Source organism: Protopterus annectens, chromosome 14.part0, assembly GCF_019279795.1.
Source record: "Protopterus annectens isolate FY-2018-M chromosome 14.part0, PAN1.0, whole genome shotgun sequence".
NCBI classification, from domain to species: Eukaryota; Metazoa; Chordata; order Ceratodontiformes; family Protopteridae; genus Protopterus; species Protopterus annectens.
This window is the reverse complement of record NC_056748.1, coordinates 320283043-320300999: the sequence shown is the minus strand read 5'-3', so window position 1 is coordinate 320300999 and position 17957 is coordinate 320283043. Positions and strand designations below refer to the sequence as shown.

Sequence of the window (17957 nt, the reverse complement as noted above, 5' to 3'; positions counted from 1 at the left end):
CCTTTAATAATTAATATACTACAGTTATCTGCACTTTTTGCAAGTGACTCATCTTTAAGTATTTAAGTTGATGTTGAATGTCAAATTTTCTGTTTAAGTAGACTTGTGTTAAAGCATCTAGAGAGTTAGCTAGTAGTGTCAGTTGAGAAGATAGCTGTAAAATGTCTCTAGAACTGTTTGTTTGTTCTAGTTAAAATGATAAATATTGCAAGGTGCATCTCAATCGCATATGGGAGACCTTAGCTTAGTTGAGCTGCACCTTTAAGGAACTGGATTCCATCAGATGGGATCAGTTGTGTTCCATGTGTATGATGAGCAGCCGAATTTCTAGGTTGCAAGGCAGCAGGTACTTTTGGCTGGAGGTACATGGCTGAAGTTCATTATAGCTGCAGAGGGATATGGCTGTGGCAAGTACATTGCAGATACAGAGAAACATGCAGCAACTTACCCAGCTTCAGTAACCATGTGTTCACAACCAAATGTACCTGCAAAGAAATGTTCTGCAGTCTAGAAGCCTAAATGCTGTGCAGCTTGAAGGGTGATAACCACTGGTTATACCACATCTACCTTCTAAGTACTGGCTTGAAGGTGGAGTTCATCAGTAAGCTAATTTATCCGCAGGCAACGTTTTATACTAGGGAAAAGCTGGTATGGAGTGATGTGAAACAACTGATGATTGTAGTGGCACTTAGTTGTTATTACCACCAGAGGAGAAGTGGAATAAGCTGTTAAACAAAAAGTTATAAGCTACTAGTTCTTCACTTAGTGTGTAGTATTCCATCAAGTATGATGCTTCTAATTATCATCTTTTCTCTTTTTAGTGTAATGTTTAACCTCAGAGATGCCTTATGTGGATCGACAGAACCGAATCTGTGGTTTCCTGGACATTGAAGATGTTGAAAGCAGTGGAAAGTTTCTGCGGAGATATTTCATTCTGGACACGCAGAAGAATGTTCTGGTGTGGTATATGGACAACCCACAGGTCGGTAGGACTACTACCTAAATTTGATCTCTGCATATATGGTTAAAATTTCACATTTAATTTAGTGTTTACTAATCTATATCTGACCCTTTTTTATATATCAGGAATGCCAGCAAATTAAGCTAATGTTTGCCATTTAGGCAGTAGCAGTGGATTTTCATCATACTGATCAGTGCTGCAGTAGCCTTAGCTATCTGGATAATATACTGGCAAGGATATAACAGCTTGCCAGCTTCCAAAGGTTCAGGGCACTTTCCAAGGACCCAAACTGTCAAGCAGCCCAAGCTGAGCTGACTAAATGACAAGCTTGGGTGCGAAGCCCTCCAGAGCTTTACTGCCACCAAAAGGTATGCTCCTCTGAGGCTTTTTGAGGATTGATGGTGGGTTTCTGCTTTTCTTTGCTGGGCAGAGATAACTTCCCTTTACGAAAAAAATCTTCCACTTCTTAATCTTGTTGATGTTTTATTATGTCCGTCTTTAGCAAATCTGTTTTAAAGCTAGACATTTTGTGTTTTATCGACTGTCTTGAGACTGTAGCATACTTTTAAATGGTGCACTTGTTTTTTTTCTGTCAGTTTAAAAGTAGTTTAAACTACTTGAAAATTTATTTTCTGTGGAGAAATAGTCTATTATTCCTTTGTGGGGTTGATGTAGTTTTGTAAAGTGCTTTTTACTGTGTTTTTTTTTCAGTTTAAATAACTTTTTTGGACTGGTATTTTTACCAGTAATTGCTCCTCATCTTCCTAGGGAAAGCGGCACCATTTTTGGCTTGACCATGGAACATACTACTGCTCCCATATTCTGTCCTTCCAGCCACAAAAAGAAAAAAATAAGCAAACAACCTTTGTCACCATAGCAGGCTAGCAGTTTGCCTCAGCTGCAGGTGGGTGACTGAACTGTGACCATTTATTGAACCTCAGATCACTCATGTTTTACCGTTTCCCTCTGGTGTAGCACCTAGAGCCACTATAGACCGGTGATTAGCCAAATCCTCTGTGGCTGTTGAAGTCCCCTCAGTGGATAAGGCAGAGCCACTGTTGTCAGTCCTGGGAGAGGGAACAGGGAAGGTTTCCCTGTTGTGTCAGAATGCTGTGTCCATCCCTGGGGAAACAGCTGCTGTCATTTGTAACATAGTTAACTGTATTTTTCCTGTGGAAAGGAAACCAAAAAAAAAAAAACAAGCACATGTCTACTCCTCCTCAAAGCTCTTTGGATAGGAGTAGTTTACTGGTTCTGGCTCAGGGTTTAATTTAATCTTATGATCCTTGTAGAGTAGTTTCTGGTAAAAGAAGGGAGTCCTCTTTTTCTGAAGAGATTCAAGATTCTGAATCTGAACAGAAAGATGCAGGGACAGAAACAGGGTTTTTCCCTCTTCAGATTTCTCATTCAGACTGTGAGGAGAGTTCACTGTCTTAATACTCCCTGTGGGGGTTTCTCTTTCTATGGGACAATTCTTAGAATGTGCCAGGGTTTTCAGTGGAAGAACACTGAGGTTTCTCAGACCTTCAGAAAATATGAGTTGTTACAGAAGGATTTTCCAGGACCCACACCCATTCCTGCTATTCTTTTGGAATTAGATGATGGGTATGTTACTGCTTGCAGTTTCTGATAGCCAGCCAGTTGCCCCTAAAAAGGCAGAAAGGATGCATAAAGTTCCTTAGTCTTTTTAAATTTTATACATTGTTCCCAAACCTGACCCAGCAGCTGTAGCTTTAGTTGATCCTACTGCTGCTAAACCCTTAGCTAATTCCTAATAATAAGGTGAAGTGGCGGAGACTGTGTTAAGTGTGTAGACATGGGGTAGTTTGATATCTTGGTGTGTATTCACTGCATATGTTGAATAAAATGCACCAAAAGATGAGGTTTATGAAAGTCTCCCCCCAGTGTAGCATAGCCTTGAACTTTTAGGTTTAAATATGTCAGTCCAGAAACAAGCCTGACTCCACATAGCCTGCACAACCATACATTTGTAAGGCTGTGTTTCCTTTATGTTTGATGGTTTCAGTCAAGTCTCATCTACAGTCATATATCTGTCCTACAGATCTTTTAACATTTTATGCTAGGCACTTTTGTTTTTCTTTTTTGATTGCAGTCGTGGAGACCTGCTGAGTTTTTATTTTTAGGTTTCCGTTCTGCAGAAACATCTAATCAGTCAGCTTAGTGTGGAGATCAAGAGAGTAAAATTTGATCGGGACCAGCAGGGCTGCTTTGATTCAAAGGACAAATGGCCTGCGTGCTTCATTGAGTGTAGCATTGTGCCTTGTAAAATATGAGACAGTAGTAGTCAAACTAATATCTCTTCAGAGTGTTTCAGCACAGAGGTTGAAGATACTTTTGAAATCCAATGTTGTTATGGCTTCTTGGTGTCAAAATGCATGTCGTGAACTTTGTTTTTTTGTTAATTTAACAGTGATCCTTATTATTTATTGTTTCAGACCCACATTTTGTTCCTGTCTGCATTTGACCTCTCCAGTATGATTCAGTATAGGCTTCCAGAAGTGGTTTCTCTTAATGGCTGCTAATGTACACTGTGAAATCTTGAAGGGTAGAATAGCAGTCTCAGATGCATTTTGTAGCTGAACATATTAGTGAAGTAGAGTCACATTAAAACTTGTACTCTTTTTAGTCAGGAAAATAAAGGGAAAACACAAACCAGTAACAGTTTTCCCCCACATTTTATTCAATTTTAAACCACTAGGAGTTGTATGTGCAGTGATGCAGAGAGAAAAGGGAGGGAGCTGTGACTGTAACCCTTGTGACCTGGGGTTGACTAGTGATCACAGAAGTTAAGTAATTGACAGTGGGAGATAGGAAAGGCATAGATACGTTACTGGGTTCTCTATCCCCCATGGGAGGGAAGGGATCATTAGCAGAGGAAGAAGCCCTGGTAATAATGGGGTATGCATCCCATGCCTTCAAAATACCAGGGGCACACACTGTTCTAGGCAGTAACCATCTTTCTTCATTGGACATTGGCAATTAGAGCAGGGAAATGATAGAGCATATACATTAAAAATCCTTATGGCCACAAGTGTGACACCACACTGAGATTTCTTAATCTTCTGTCAGCCAGCAAGAGAGTCAAACATCTAAGAGAGGCACCAGTGTCAGCCTTATGGTTTGCTCTATGGGGTGCAGAAAATTAAACATTAATAATAAAGTTGAAATCTGATGTGTAACAACTTCAGTGCTGAAACGTCTGTCCCTATGTTTGCATTAGACCCAGGGAGCTTCTTTTTCAGGAGGAGTATTCACTATCCATTGTAGTTTTGTACATATGGTTGCATTTAAATGTTTAATGTTAGCATAAAAGTGGCTGCTTTATTCAACTGCTTTCATGTTTCAAGTTTTATGATGTGGTGACTAGGTAGAGCATTAACGGTGCAATGCTTCTATGATAACTTTATTCCCCAAGGCAACCAGAAATGTACATGCATATTGTTGTGTATTTGCATGTGGTTGTGGATGTCTTCCTCACACATAAGATGCTTTTATTTTCTTGTCTTTGCGTCAGAGGGGATGCATGGCTAGGAAATTCAATGCAGGCAGGAAGGTAAAAAAGGAAGTGAATTGCTTGGTAATAAAGTCTGTGATCATGACAAATAATTAAGAGATTGAAAGCATTAAGATGCAGTGAAATTCCTGGGGTTGAATGGTACTCTTGACTGTTTTGTACTTAAGCATCTTATTAGAATTTATTGTTATGAACTGTTACAGGAAAACTGACGTATGGCTTCTTGTATAAATGCACTGCTTCAGAAGGCGCATTTGTCACAGTTTAGTGTTATACTTGGTTTCCACTTAGGCCTATTTAACCACTGCTTGGGAGGAATAATGAACTAGAGTATATGTGTGTGTGTATATATATATATATATATATATATATATATGTGTGTGTGTGTGTGTGTGTGTGTGTGTATATATATATATATATATATATATATATATATTTATATGCAGTTTTTGTTGCACAGGAAGTGAAAGACTTGCTTATTTCATTAGGAAAGAAGTATATGCATGTGTGTATAACATTTTCATTTGTGGCATGCTGTGGCTACAGTAGCATGTTTTTTTTTGTTTTGTTTTTTTTTTTTAGCTTTTCTCTGTGGAAAAAGTTTCATAGCTCATTACATGATGCGGACATTTACTATTGATGCTCTGTTTACATTTTATAATAATAATATATATTTATGATAAAGAAATGCTATAAAAAATTAAGTGCCATATAGACAGTCTTGAGGGAGGTGGCTTCCACGTTTCTTACAGAAGAAAGCTATTTTTGAACCAGATAGTTTCTACCCTTTCTAGAGTATCTAAACATGCTTTGAAGAGAAAATATGATTGTGCAGATACTGAGTATAGAGCTGCTGCTACAGTGGTGAGAGGAAATGTGTGGGTAAGTAATCAGAAGTTTGTTGAAGAAGTAAAAGCCTGAAGTCTTGGATTCAGCTTTAGATGAGGAGGTATTGTTTGGTTCTTCTGCTGTTCTGGTTCTCAAACAATATAATGAGAGGGAAATTAATTCATGGAGTTTATATAATAATTAATGTACCTCAGTACAAATCTTATAAGCTTCCCCTCACACAAAAGCCAAGTAAACAAAGCTAGTCTTTTTCTGGCAAACAAAATGTGAAAATGAGATGGCCAGAGAGTAACAACAACAACAAAAAAAGCATGAGATCATTTCAGAAAAATGGACAGACCAACAGTACAGAATGACTGTGCCAGCATATATATCCATTTTCCTGTCCCTGCCAGCCTCTGTTTATACAATTCTGTCCCAAAAACTGGCCCTCAACATCCCCTTTTGGCAAAAGATTGTCTCCAACTCGTGGGTGTGAAAGAGGTCCAAGAAGGTTACAGATGGCGCTGGATGCAAAAAAACCCTTTCAGGAGAATACCTCTCAACCTTCTGAACCAAACATAATTGTTTTCTCAGGTTCTGCACACACAAGGAGTCATAGAACCAATACCATTAAGTTAGAATTCAAAGGGTTCTACTCCAGAATGTTTCTGGTTCAAAAAACAGAGGCCACTTGGAGATCAGTATTAGATCATTCATTTCTGAATCTGTTTGCGAAGGTTCCAAAGTTCAAAATGTTGATCTTACAGAACCTGTTACTCCTCATTCTTCACATGAGTTTTTTTGTAACTCTAGACCTAAAAGAAGCTTCAGGAAATAGCCAAGGTTCCCTCTTTCTGGGTCACATTTTCAGTTCTCTGCTTTAGCTTTTGGTTTGTCTGCAACTTCAAAGATATTGACAAAATGTCAAACCTCAAGCATTGCTTTTTTAGACTGAATGGCATCCACATATTTTTTTAGTTGATCAGCTTTTTTTTATCTTTGCAGAATCTTTATCCAGATGTCAGGAGTCATTAACATGGGTTAAATATTGCAAAATCCTCTGTGACTCTGTTTCACGAGATTGTTTTTTTTGGTATATTTTCTTCCCTTCACAAGACCTTTTTAACTTAAGTGGATCTTTATCTGGAATTTTTCCTTAGCTTCTCCAATCAGTCTCAGACTTCTGCGAGAGACTTCCTCAGGATCCTAGGATTCATGGCATCTATGATTTGCATGATATCTCTAGCCAGATTACTCATGAGAATAACACAGTGGTTTCTAAAAAAAAATAACACATAGACTCTGAATTTGCATTCTGTGGAGTACCAAATTGTAAGTTTGGGGTTTATAAAAAGGTATCTGCATTGGTGGAGCATTCAGCTCAGCCCAGGTCTCTTTCTCTTTGCAGACCCCGAACCACTCTCTCACCACAGACTCAGATTTTGCTTGGGGAGCAGTTTTCAGAAGGGTAAAAGTGGAAAGCCTGTGGAATCTTTCATACAGATTAAAGTATATCCGTGTAAGAAACATTGTCTCTGATCCACGTCTTGAAGTTCCTCTTCCACCTTTGGACCTGTTCAAGTGATTACAGACAATACAACAAATCATGTGATGTGTAACAAGCAGGGAGGCACAAGGTTGTCCCCCCCCCCATACAGGCTGGCAGTTATTGTTTGAAAGTTAGCTCTTCATCATTCCTTTACTCTCCAAGAATCATATATTCCTTCACAGCAAAACATAGTTTCAGACAAGCTGGAACAGGAGCAGGATAGACTCACACAAAGGGAAATTTAATTGGGGGATTTTCCATTTGTGGGAAACACCTCAAATTAGTCTGCTTCCTTTAAAACCAGCTAACTTAGTGTTAAAGAAAATACAAAGATCAGTTCACGTAAGGTTCAGCAAGGCATCCGTTATTACTTGCAGCAAGGAGACAAAGCATGTAGGTACAAGGTTTGTCTGATTTTCAATAACTCAGCCTGCTGTTTTTATACAGTTCTTTGCACGTTCACAACAGGTGCTTATCAGTTAATTGCTGACTTACAAAAACATCTCTCAGAATTTAGCTTGACCACAGGGCTTGCCCTGCCAAACCCAGTTTCTGAGTAATGGTCCTGTAACTGTCTCTTCCGAACACAACATTTATCTGTTGCTAGTGTGAGGCCCCTATCTCAACATTCCACAGCAAGAACAACAGACTTTTAGGCATCAGCAGCTTTTACAGAGACCACCAGTATTTACACATTTTACATCGAATAAATGTATTAACTCTTAACCCTTTAAGTGCAGAATTGTACACTATACTATTTGTACATTTCTCTAACACTTAGCATGTTTTGTTCAATAATCAGAAAAAGCCAAACAAAACTAAGAAAAAACGGTCGAAATGGCAGAAAAAGCAGAAAAAGCACCAACTGTAGGAAACCTGAAATAATCACAGCAATAGCGTATAATAAATTTAATATCCGCTTTCGTCACTAAAACTTCATCAGAAAACAATAAGCATAAGCACAGAACAGTTTAAATACATCAATCAATTAATGCTTCACTCAATCAATTACAAAAATGGTTAAAATAAAACGTTAAAATTTAAAGACAAATGAACAAATAAACAAGTGTTACACTAAATCATGTGAAAAATACTCTTATGTTAACAAATCAAGTAAACTTCTTATATCAAGATGTTTAGAAATAGTCAATTTACGATGCTTAAAAAACATTTTAAGTTAACTGCTTCATTTAATCCTGGTGGAAAATCAGAATGCAGTTTAACCTGCCATAAAGTTTCACGTTGCTCTACGTAATTCCTGAAGTCCCCAGCTCTCCTATCATGTCTACAAATTTCCAAAACAGTAAACATAAATTTCTTAAAGTTTGTACATGATGTTGAATGCTTGTATAAAGCATTGTTTGGATTTTTAATTTTAATAGCATATAAGTGCTCCTTAATACGCTCAGCCAGCTTTTTATGTGGGTATGACCACAAGGAGCTTGGGGAAACGTATTAAGGAGCACTTATATGCTATTAAAATTAAAAATCCAAACAATGCTTTATACAAGCATTCAACATCATGTACAAACTTTAAGAAATTTATGTTTACTGTTTTGGAAATTTGTAGACATGATAGGAGAGCTGGGGACTTCAGGAATTACGTAGAGCAACGTGAAACTTTATGGCAGGTTAAACTGCATTCTGATTTTCCACCAGGATTAAATGAAGCAGTTAACTTAAAATGTTTTTTAAAGCATCGTAAATTGACTATTTCTAAACATCTTGATATAAGAAGTTTACTTGATTTGTTAACATAAGAGTATTTTTCACATGATTTAGTGTAACACTTGTTTATTTGTTCATTTGTCTTTAAATTTTAACGTTTTATTTTAACCATTTTTGTAATTGATTGAGTGAAGCATTAATTGATTGATGTATTTAAACTGTTCTGTGCTTATGCTTATTGTTTTCTGATGAAGTTTTAGTGACGAAAGCAGATATTAAATTTATTATACGCTATTGCTGTGATTATTTCAGGTTTCCTACAGTTGATGTTTTGTTCAATGCTTTTTGCAAGTAATATACATTTACATTCCCTTGGAAGGGAATGTTCTCTGTGTTTCCACTCTTTTCACTGATAACCTAGATAATTGTGAAGATTCAAAAGGATACCACAAAAATCATTGTGGTGACCCCCTTTTGGTCCAGGTGACATTGGTTGTCCCTTCTTATGGAAATTGCCAAGGGCATTTACCACAAACTTCCTCAAAAAATGGATCTACTCACATAAGACAGATGGAATTTGATATAACCTGATATCAAGTAAATTTATCTGAATGCCTGGATGATTCAGTCTTAATACCCTTTAGGCAATTATTTCATGGAGAAGGGCAGTAGGTACTTACTGCGGCAAGAAAGCCTGCTACTAGAAAATCCTATGTTATTAAGTGAAAGTAATTTATATATATATATATATATATATATATATATATATGTGTATATGTGTATATATATATATATATATATATATATATATATGTATGTATATATATGATTTGTTTTTGGTTTGTGCCTAACTATTAACCAGGGGCCCATCAGGGATTTTGTACCACTGGTGCTCAAATATTTTTAAGAGCTGCTTTCCTCTGGCCGTGCTTATTCCTTTGTAAAGACTCATCTTGCGGTCATTTCATCATGTCTGCCCATGGATTCCCCTCTCTTATCTCTTTCTTGTAAAACAATCTCTGAAAGGAGTTTTACACCTGAGATCTCCTTGTAAACAAGTTGCTCCCCCTTGGGATCTCAACTGTGTGCTGGAGAAATTGACTGTTTCACTCTTTCAACCTACACATCAAGCTAATTTAAGGTCCTTGACTTGGAAAACTGTACTCATCATTATCTTTAAAAACAAACTCCTCACTATTGCTCAAGTGCAGAGTTTACTTGGAATCAAGGCAATAATCTTCAAGTGTTCTACCTAGAACTGACGAATCAGGGAGACAGGAGCATACTTTGGATTTGCATAGGCAGCTCAGGTACTATCTTGACAGAATGAATCCCTTTAGAAAAACTGCTCAGCTATTTATTTCTTATCAAGAAGCAAAAAAAGGACACCCTATGTCTAGACAGACAATTTGTAGGTCATTGTCCTCAACTATTTTTTGTTATTTCCACCACAGCAATTCCATTCCAGGTAGTATCAAGACGCATTACTCTAGAATCCTTTCTTCAATGGCATACTGAAAAAGGGATAGACTCTAGAAGCATTCTAGATGCAGCAACATGGTCTTCTGTGCATACTTTTACAAAGCATTACAATATGGATTTCTTTTCTAGGTCTGGGTTGAACTTTGCTAGGACCATTCTGCTGGGGTTCTTGGATTCATATTGTTCCTCCTCCCAGGTTGCATAGGCTTTATTATTTAACTCCTATAACTTAAGGGCTACTGAAACAATGGGATCATAAACATACTACAGTTGTATAAGTTGCACTTACCGATAACAGTAGATGTTTGAATTCCTCACTGCTGCGGTAGCTGCACCCACTCTCGATCCCCCTACTCATGTATGTAGCTGTATTTGGGATGTAAAGTAGTAGTTTGCTTCTTACTTACTCTCAGCAGTTCACTTGTCTCTGTGCCTCTTGCTTGCCTATCATTTTTTGTTGTTTTTTTTTGAGAACTGCTACTATCTTCTACCACAGGCGGCCACCCTCACACACTGAGCCTGACCTAAGTCTGTGGTAGGCATGTTTCCACGTGCTATGGATTATACTCTGCCTTTCTCTTCCCAGTCTTGGCAGCAGTGAGTATACCAGGAGTGGGCACTTTTTATCTTTGACCCTGTACACCCTGTCTTCTGTATTTGTTTGACCTACCTTTTCCTGTGATACATAAAATACAGTCTATATATCAGTATTGTCTAGGTGAGATTTTTGTAAAAGTAGAGTAGAGCACTTAAAGCTTGTCACCAAGACTTGAAGAATTCATTACAAGCCATACTCCTTTGCTTTTCTTGCTGATTCCATTTCTCCATTCTGGCTTTTTTATATTTAATTGTGTTTTAGATTGTTATAATAAAATGGCTTTAGTTGCTGCTCATTTATGCATTAATGAAATGTTGGTTGTTTCTGGTAGGGTATTTTCAAAAGCGGAGCTCCATTCCCAAATTATTTCAATAAAACCTTCAGATGTTTGGAAAGGGTTATTTTAAAGAACTGAAGCAGAATAAGCAAATGTAGAAGCCTGTTAATGAATATTCTGAGGTAAGTCATCCTAGCCCTGGAATCCAAATTCATCACTTCTTAAGAGTCCAGAACCAAGTCCCCAAAATGGGAAGTGCCCAGAAGGTAAGCTTGCCAGCCACACAAGTATTCTAATTCTATGACTGCAAGACCATGGAGCAAGGAGAACAGCCTGCAGAGGTGAACATCTTAGCTACATTAGCTGCAGTCTTGCAGTCCAGGTATTGTGCCATGAGACTTGGTTAGGAAATGGTAACCTTGAAGAAATGGGATCTAAGAGAATCTGCTGTCAAAAAGACATTGATCTCAAGTAGGAAAATCCTTGTGTTGTAGTATGGGAAGAAAGGAGAACATTTCTTAATGTTTGTAACTATTAGCTTGAAAACTGCAGCCATAATTTTCATTAACATTGTAGTAGACTGTGTTGTGTTATTTTAATTGTGCTAATATGGTCTGAAACTGAATCTGACTGTGCAGTTTACGGATCTGTAGTTAATAGGTTCATAGGTGTTTACTAGTCTAACAACCACAAGGGCCTTTTTAAGCCTAGTCATGCATCCCAAATCTCTGACAAGTTCTGATACACTTGATAAGTGTAAGCATGGGCCTGGGAGATGAAACATTTACAGATTACCTGTCTCCATTAGAGACATAGGTGCCAAACCAGGGATGAATTTGTGGTTTCCCATCCAGTTGTCCAGGTTGCACTTGAATTGGAGTAGGGAGGAACTCTGGTTCACATGGATGGGGATCCTGTTCCATAAACTGGGTAGTCTCTGGGATACATACCTATCTCTCTAGCAGGTCCTATTTATATCACAGGTTTTAGAATGGGTAATTCTGGTACTATTTGTCTTGTGGATATGCAGGAGGTCCATCAGATTGGGGTCTGACAATGCCCTGTATGCCAGGCATAGTTCTCCCCTCAAAAGCCTATAAGAGACAGAATACAGGGATAGGGCCTTGAGGCAGTCTGAATAGGACATATTTCTTACACCCTGTGTTCTTTTAGTGAGAAACCTCTGTGGACATTGCAGTTTTGGCATATGCCTGGTTAGGTACATACCAGAGGGGGCATTGTACTCAATGATAGGTCTGATGAATGCCGAATACAGTGAAACAATGACTTCCGTGGACTTAGATGCCATACCTTTGTTTATAAGTTGCTCAACTTAATGATTTCCTCATCACTGTAGATGCGTGATGATCAAAGACTCGATTATTATCTGTGTGTGTCCCTAAGTCCCTGACTACTGGGTCAAAGGGGTGTGTTGTCAATATGATAGTTACCAGGTATGGATGACTTCCCAAAGGATACTGATATGCATTTCTTGGCATTTAGTTTTAGTCCATGACTCTGACACCAGTGTGTCTGTGTCAGCCCCTCCTGGAGAACATCTGTGTCAGTGTGAGATTCAATGACATCTCCTAATTTGCAATCATCTGCTAATTTAGTCAGCCAGAGACCACATTGGCCTTGACTTCTGAGAAGTAAATGCCAAAAAGGAGCGGTCCAAGGACTGATCCCTGAGGGACTCCACTTGTGACTGGCCTCTTTGTAGAGGTGGACTCCCCAATTCTAACTTTTTGGGTCCTGTCTGTGAGCCAGTTGGCTGTACACAGGGTGACATACAGGTTTGTACTTAACCTCTTGAGTTTGTCAGCAATGCCCGAGTGGGGTATTGTGTGAAATGCCTTGGCCAGATCAAGGTAGGCAGTGTGAAGGATTTTGCCCTCATCCATTGCTTTGGTGACTTTCTCAAAGACGTCTACCAGGTTGAGTAGGCATGATCTGCCCTTTACGAAACCAGACTGGGTTGGATCCAGTGTATGGAGGTTTACTATATATCTACTGATAACTTCCATGATAATTCTTTCCATGGCTTTACATATAAGACTAGTGAGACTTATGGGTCTGTAGATGGCCTACCTTTGTGCAGATGGATGACTGTTGCCTTTCTCCATTCATGAGGCACAAAGCTTGTTTGGAGGCTACAGTTAAATAGTAATTCCAAAGGCCCTGATAAGTCATGTTTCATGCTATTTAGAAGGCATCCTGGGATGTTGTCTGAGCCCGTTGATGCAGTGTTCTTGGTCTTAGAGAAAGCATTAAGGACTTGTTCCCTGGTGATAGTAGGGGGAGTTATATTTGATTATATTTCCTGAGGGAAGGTCGAGTGGGAGAGAGGATTAAAGTTGGAGCTGAATTTATCAGCCAGGAGGTTTGGTTTATCTTTTGGCTCAGTATAGGTGTCTCCATTTACAATGAGCTCTGCACACAGTTGTGTATTGCCTTTTGAGGTTGCAGGCATAGCTTAAGAATGCTTTGTGGTTGTCCTTGGCCTGGGAGACCAAACTTACCTCAAATTTGGCTTTGGTAGACTTTATTTGTCCTCTGAGTTGTTCAGTTTAATGAGAGTGCTTTTATCCTGCTGGATGCTGCACCTCCTAATTTTTTGCTTTGATTTTCTTCCTCCTGTTGTCCATCTGATTGATTTTGTGATTCCACCAAGGTGGCTTGTTTTTTGAGTTAGTTCTGGACTTCTTCCTGGTGGGTACAGTTGCCACTGTGTAGCTGTTAACATGCTTGTACAGGGTTTCTGTGACCAGTTCTGCATAGGCAGAAGTGTTGTCAGGGTTTATAAGGGCTTGAAATTTTGCCAGGTTCTCACTTAATAGCAGGAGATTAGGCTTAGAATAGTTCCTGAATATTCCCGGTTTAGCTGGGGGTCCAGGTTTTATTTTTACTTCAAAGGAGACCATTTGCTGGTCTGACCTTACCAGGAAAAGGCAGTAGAGTAGGGGGTGTACAGCACTCTCCCATATTAGTGAGGACCAAATCCAGTATGGTTGCACCCCTGGTTGGTGTATTGACAGTCTGGTCCAGGGAATTTGTGTTTACAAAATCTAGGAATCTCTATGCATGTACGTTTGATGTCATATAGGATTGCCAGTTAATAGTGGGGTAATTAAAGTCACCCATGAATATGGTATTGGGTTGGATAGTTAGTGTTTCTAATAAGTTTAAATACATGGTATAGGTTTCCTGGGTCATAGAGGGAGACCTATAGCTTGCAAGGAAGTGGTATTGGATTTTCAAGTCGACACAATGTGACACCAAAAACTTATAAATGATAAACCGGCTCAGCTCCTCAGACACTGCAAACTTTAATAGACCAAGAGAACGAAAAAACACATAATATTCCTGTACATGTAAACAGATAACTTAGCGCTTTCACCCACATACATAGTCAAGCATCATCAGAGTAAAAGGGTCCTTCATCTTTATTGCATTTAAAGCTATTAGTTACAGACACACCCCTCTAAGCAACCAACCCCAAGCAAACATTATTATTCAGAATAACATTAATAGACTAGAGACTTTAAAGGAGGAGCTTGGCTTAACACCAACATAACGAAAGATTTGCTTTTTGAGTTTAACAAAAACAAATACGACAAGATTATTTATGAAACTGAAAAGTTTGTGAAAAAAGGCCTTGAGACTAAAATGGTTAAACTCAAAAGGGATACTAGTGATTATGCTAGTAACCAGGTATACACACATTTTAAGGAATTTAAACGTGTAAATGGTAGCTCTAGTTTTGTGTCTAAAGTTAATACAGCGGGTAATTCCCGACAGGAAATGTACAATGTCGGTGGGCAAATTGTTGATCAATTTGAGGGCGAATTACTGACTGAGACTGAAATTTATCATGACAACGAAGTTTTTTTAGATCCCCACCTCATAAGGTGCTTGGAAAGCATTCAAGAGCGCAATCAACAACAGGGGAGAGGCAGAGGGCAGAGGCAATACAACAACAAGAGGTGGTGGTCTCGGATGGACAACTGACCACCTTCAATAGTGACACTAAATTACACAACGAGGCTGGGTTGCAGCCACTACTTTACGCCAAAGGCAACAAAGTTTTTCCTCTGTCTCAGAACTTGTTTCAGAAATTTCACCAGTGATATGTTCACATTTGTTAAACAACAGTTTAGAAAGTGTAACAAACACCGAGATTGAGGGGATGAATGCCACGCAGATATTTGAGAGTGACTCATTTGATTCAACTCAACAAACTATTATGACATATTCTTGTAATTTGGTTAAAGTTGACAATGTTAGTGTTTACAACTTCTCTAACTTAGAGTTAACAGATAACTGTTTGTCTCTATTCAAGAAGGGGTTTACATTTGTCCCTTCTTTTAGAATTGAAATAGCCAAAATACTGGTTAATTTAAGATGTATACTAGACAGTTAAACTTTGAAGTATTTTTTCACAAAAAACCTAGCCCAACTATTGACAATGTGATTGGACTAAAGAGGTTGAGTACCTTTATACCTCCTGCACACCCATGTATGCACATCCTCGAGAAGTTGTGTGAGGCTCAACTTAGAAGAATGTTAAGGGGACCAAGGAGGGAATTGGATAACCTAACACCTGGGGAGAGGTTTTGTCTACAAGAACTAACTACCACTAATTTGTACAGGGTCATGAAACCTGACAAGGGAGGGGGGGTGGTGATCATGTCTAACATCGACTACTCAAATAAGATGCACAGTCTTTTGAGTGACACAAACACATATGCCAGAGTAACTAGGAATGTAATGTGTATGACATACACTAAAACTGACTGGTGTCTTTACGAGTGGTTAATGGAGGGGATCATTGATGTTAATGAATACCATTATTTGATGGTTGAATTCCCAGTGACCCCCTCCATTTGTGGAATTCCAAAAATTCACAAAAACCAGAATGACCCACCCTTTCGCCCAATAGTGTCAGCAAAAGGCTCTAAAACAGAAGCAATGGCCTCCTACGTAGATTTTCATTGCAAAGGTATTGTTAAAAGTTTGCCACACATCCTGAGGGATTTGTGGCATTGCTTGGAGGTTATAAGACAAAAACAAACCTCTGAACCATTTTTGATGGTGACAGTTGATGTTATAAATCTTTTTTCGATCATTTCCCAGGTACAAGGTCTGGAAATGTTCAGTAGGAGTTTGGACAAACATAGTGGTTTCCATACTGTTAAACGTAGTGTGATAGTAGATCTTATGGAAATGGTTTTGTCTAACAATTTTGTTGGATTTGAAGGGGAACTATTTAGACAAGTGGCAGGAGTTGCCATGGGTGCTAGGTGTGTGCCAATCTATGCCAACTTGGTATTGGCGGAATGGGAGATGGAGAAGGTGTTCCCTACTGAGTATATGAAACAGGTAACACTTTATTTGTGTTACCTTGATGATATACAAATTTTTTTGACGGGGAGTAGGGACGAGATCCACACATTTGTTGATTTTCTTAACAACACTACCCCATTCTTAAAATTCACCTACACTATACATGGAGAAACCTGCAATTATTTGGATATATTGTTATACAAAAATATGCATGATGTTAGCCTAAATTCGAGTATATATCGCAAGAAAACGTATTCTAACAGTTTCTTGCATTTCCAGAGTTGTCATCCCCACTATATCAAGAAGAACTTGGTCAAAGGTCAAATGGTCAGAATATCCAGGCTGATTAGTGAGGATGAACGGCTAAACATTGAGCTGACCAGCTTGACTGCTATGTTTACAGAAAGGGGTTATCCATAAGAAATTTTGTCCAGAGTTAGAAAAGAAATAGAAACTAAGAGAATTACATCCTTTAAACCTATTTTGCATGGGGGCTTAACGAAGGAATTTCAGGAGGGGAATGAGTTGGCTTTAGAGTCCCATGCACTACACAAAAAACAGGCTATGATTTTTGCCATACAATGGACAGGCAGGACAAATTATTAGAATTATTAAGGATACTTGGCAAAGTTCTTTTGATAGTGATACTATAAGTGTATTAGGAAACACCCTAACCTTTACATATAGTAGGGGTAGGAACCTTAAAGAATTGATGGAAGCTGAACCTAATATTGAGACATACAGGAGCTCCAAAATGAGTAAATGCGGAGTTTGCAGTACATGTAAGTTTATTAATAATGGCCCTTATGTGGCAGTTCAAGGCTTCTATAAAACTATTAGGTGTCCTGGATTCTGTAACTGTAATACTAAGATGGTAGTGTACATTACTACATGTTTGAGCTGTTCTACTTTCTATGTTGGGAAAACAACAAGAAAGTTAAGGCTCAGAATCCTGGAACACTTAAGAGATATCAGGAACAAAAGAACTAACAATGCCTTGTATATGCACAGTCTGAGTTGCCCTAATTTTAAGAGATTTTTGTTTTTTGTTATAGACAGAATTCCATTTAATGACAGAGGAGGTGACTTAAAAGTTTTACTTGAGATGAGGGAGTGCATCTAGCAGTTGAGGCTGCATGCATTTAGACCTCCAGGCATTAATGATCACATTTCAGTTTCTAGCATTTTAAAGTACAAATCTACATTTGTTTGTAGAATGTTAAGCATTATATTATGATTTTTTAATTTATTATTTTTATTTTTATTTACTATTTTTATACAAACATGTTTAACATGTAGATTTTTTTAAAATGTTCGTGTTTTAAGTTGAATAACATTTTTTCTAGTTATAAATAACTGTGCTTTCAAACAAGCATAGGAGTAATGTTTTACTGTGACTTTAATTTACAAATTGCTGTTTGCTTGGGGTTGGTTGCTTAGAGGGGTGTGTCTGTAACTAATAGCTTTAAATGCAACAAAGATGAAGGACCCTTTTACTCTGATGATGCCTGACTATGTATGTGGGTGAAAGCGCTAAGTTATCTGTTTACATGTACAGGAATATTATGTGTTTTTTCGTTCTCTTGGTCTATTAAAGTTTGCAGTGTCTGAGGAGCTGAGCCGGTTTATCATTTACAAGTTTTTGGTATTGGATTTTACCTATGGTGATTTGAACATGGAGCAGCTCAAGTGCATTGTCCTATTTGACCA

The 17957-nt window shown here is 38.3% G+C and overlaps 1 protein-coding gene across 11 annotated transcripts in view; it reads left to right on the top strand.

The window, feature by feature from the left end:
- PLEKHA1 (pleckstrin homology domain containing A1) overlaps nt 1-17957 on the top strand; it is a 2820639-nt gene that overhangs the window by 1414931 nt on the left and 1387751 nt on the right. For all 11 annotated transcript variants that reach the window (XM_044056044.1, XM_044056048.1, XM_044056047.1 and 8 more), the window contains one exon: nt 822-982. In XM_044056044.1, the coding sequence (XP_043911979.1) occupies nt 842-982 (141 nt within the window). In that variant the 5' untranslated portion in view covers nt 822-841. The remainder of the gene's footprint in view (nt 1-821; nt 983-17957) is intronic.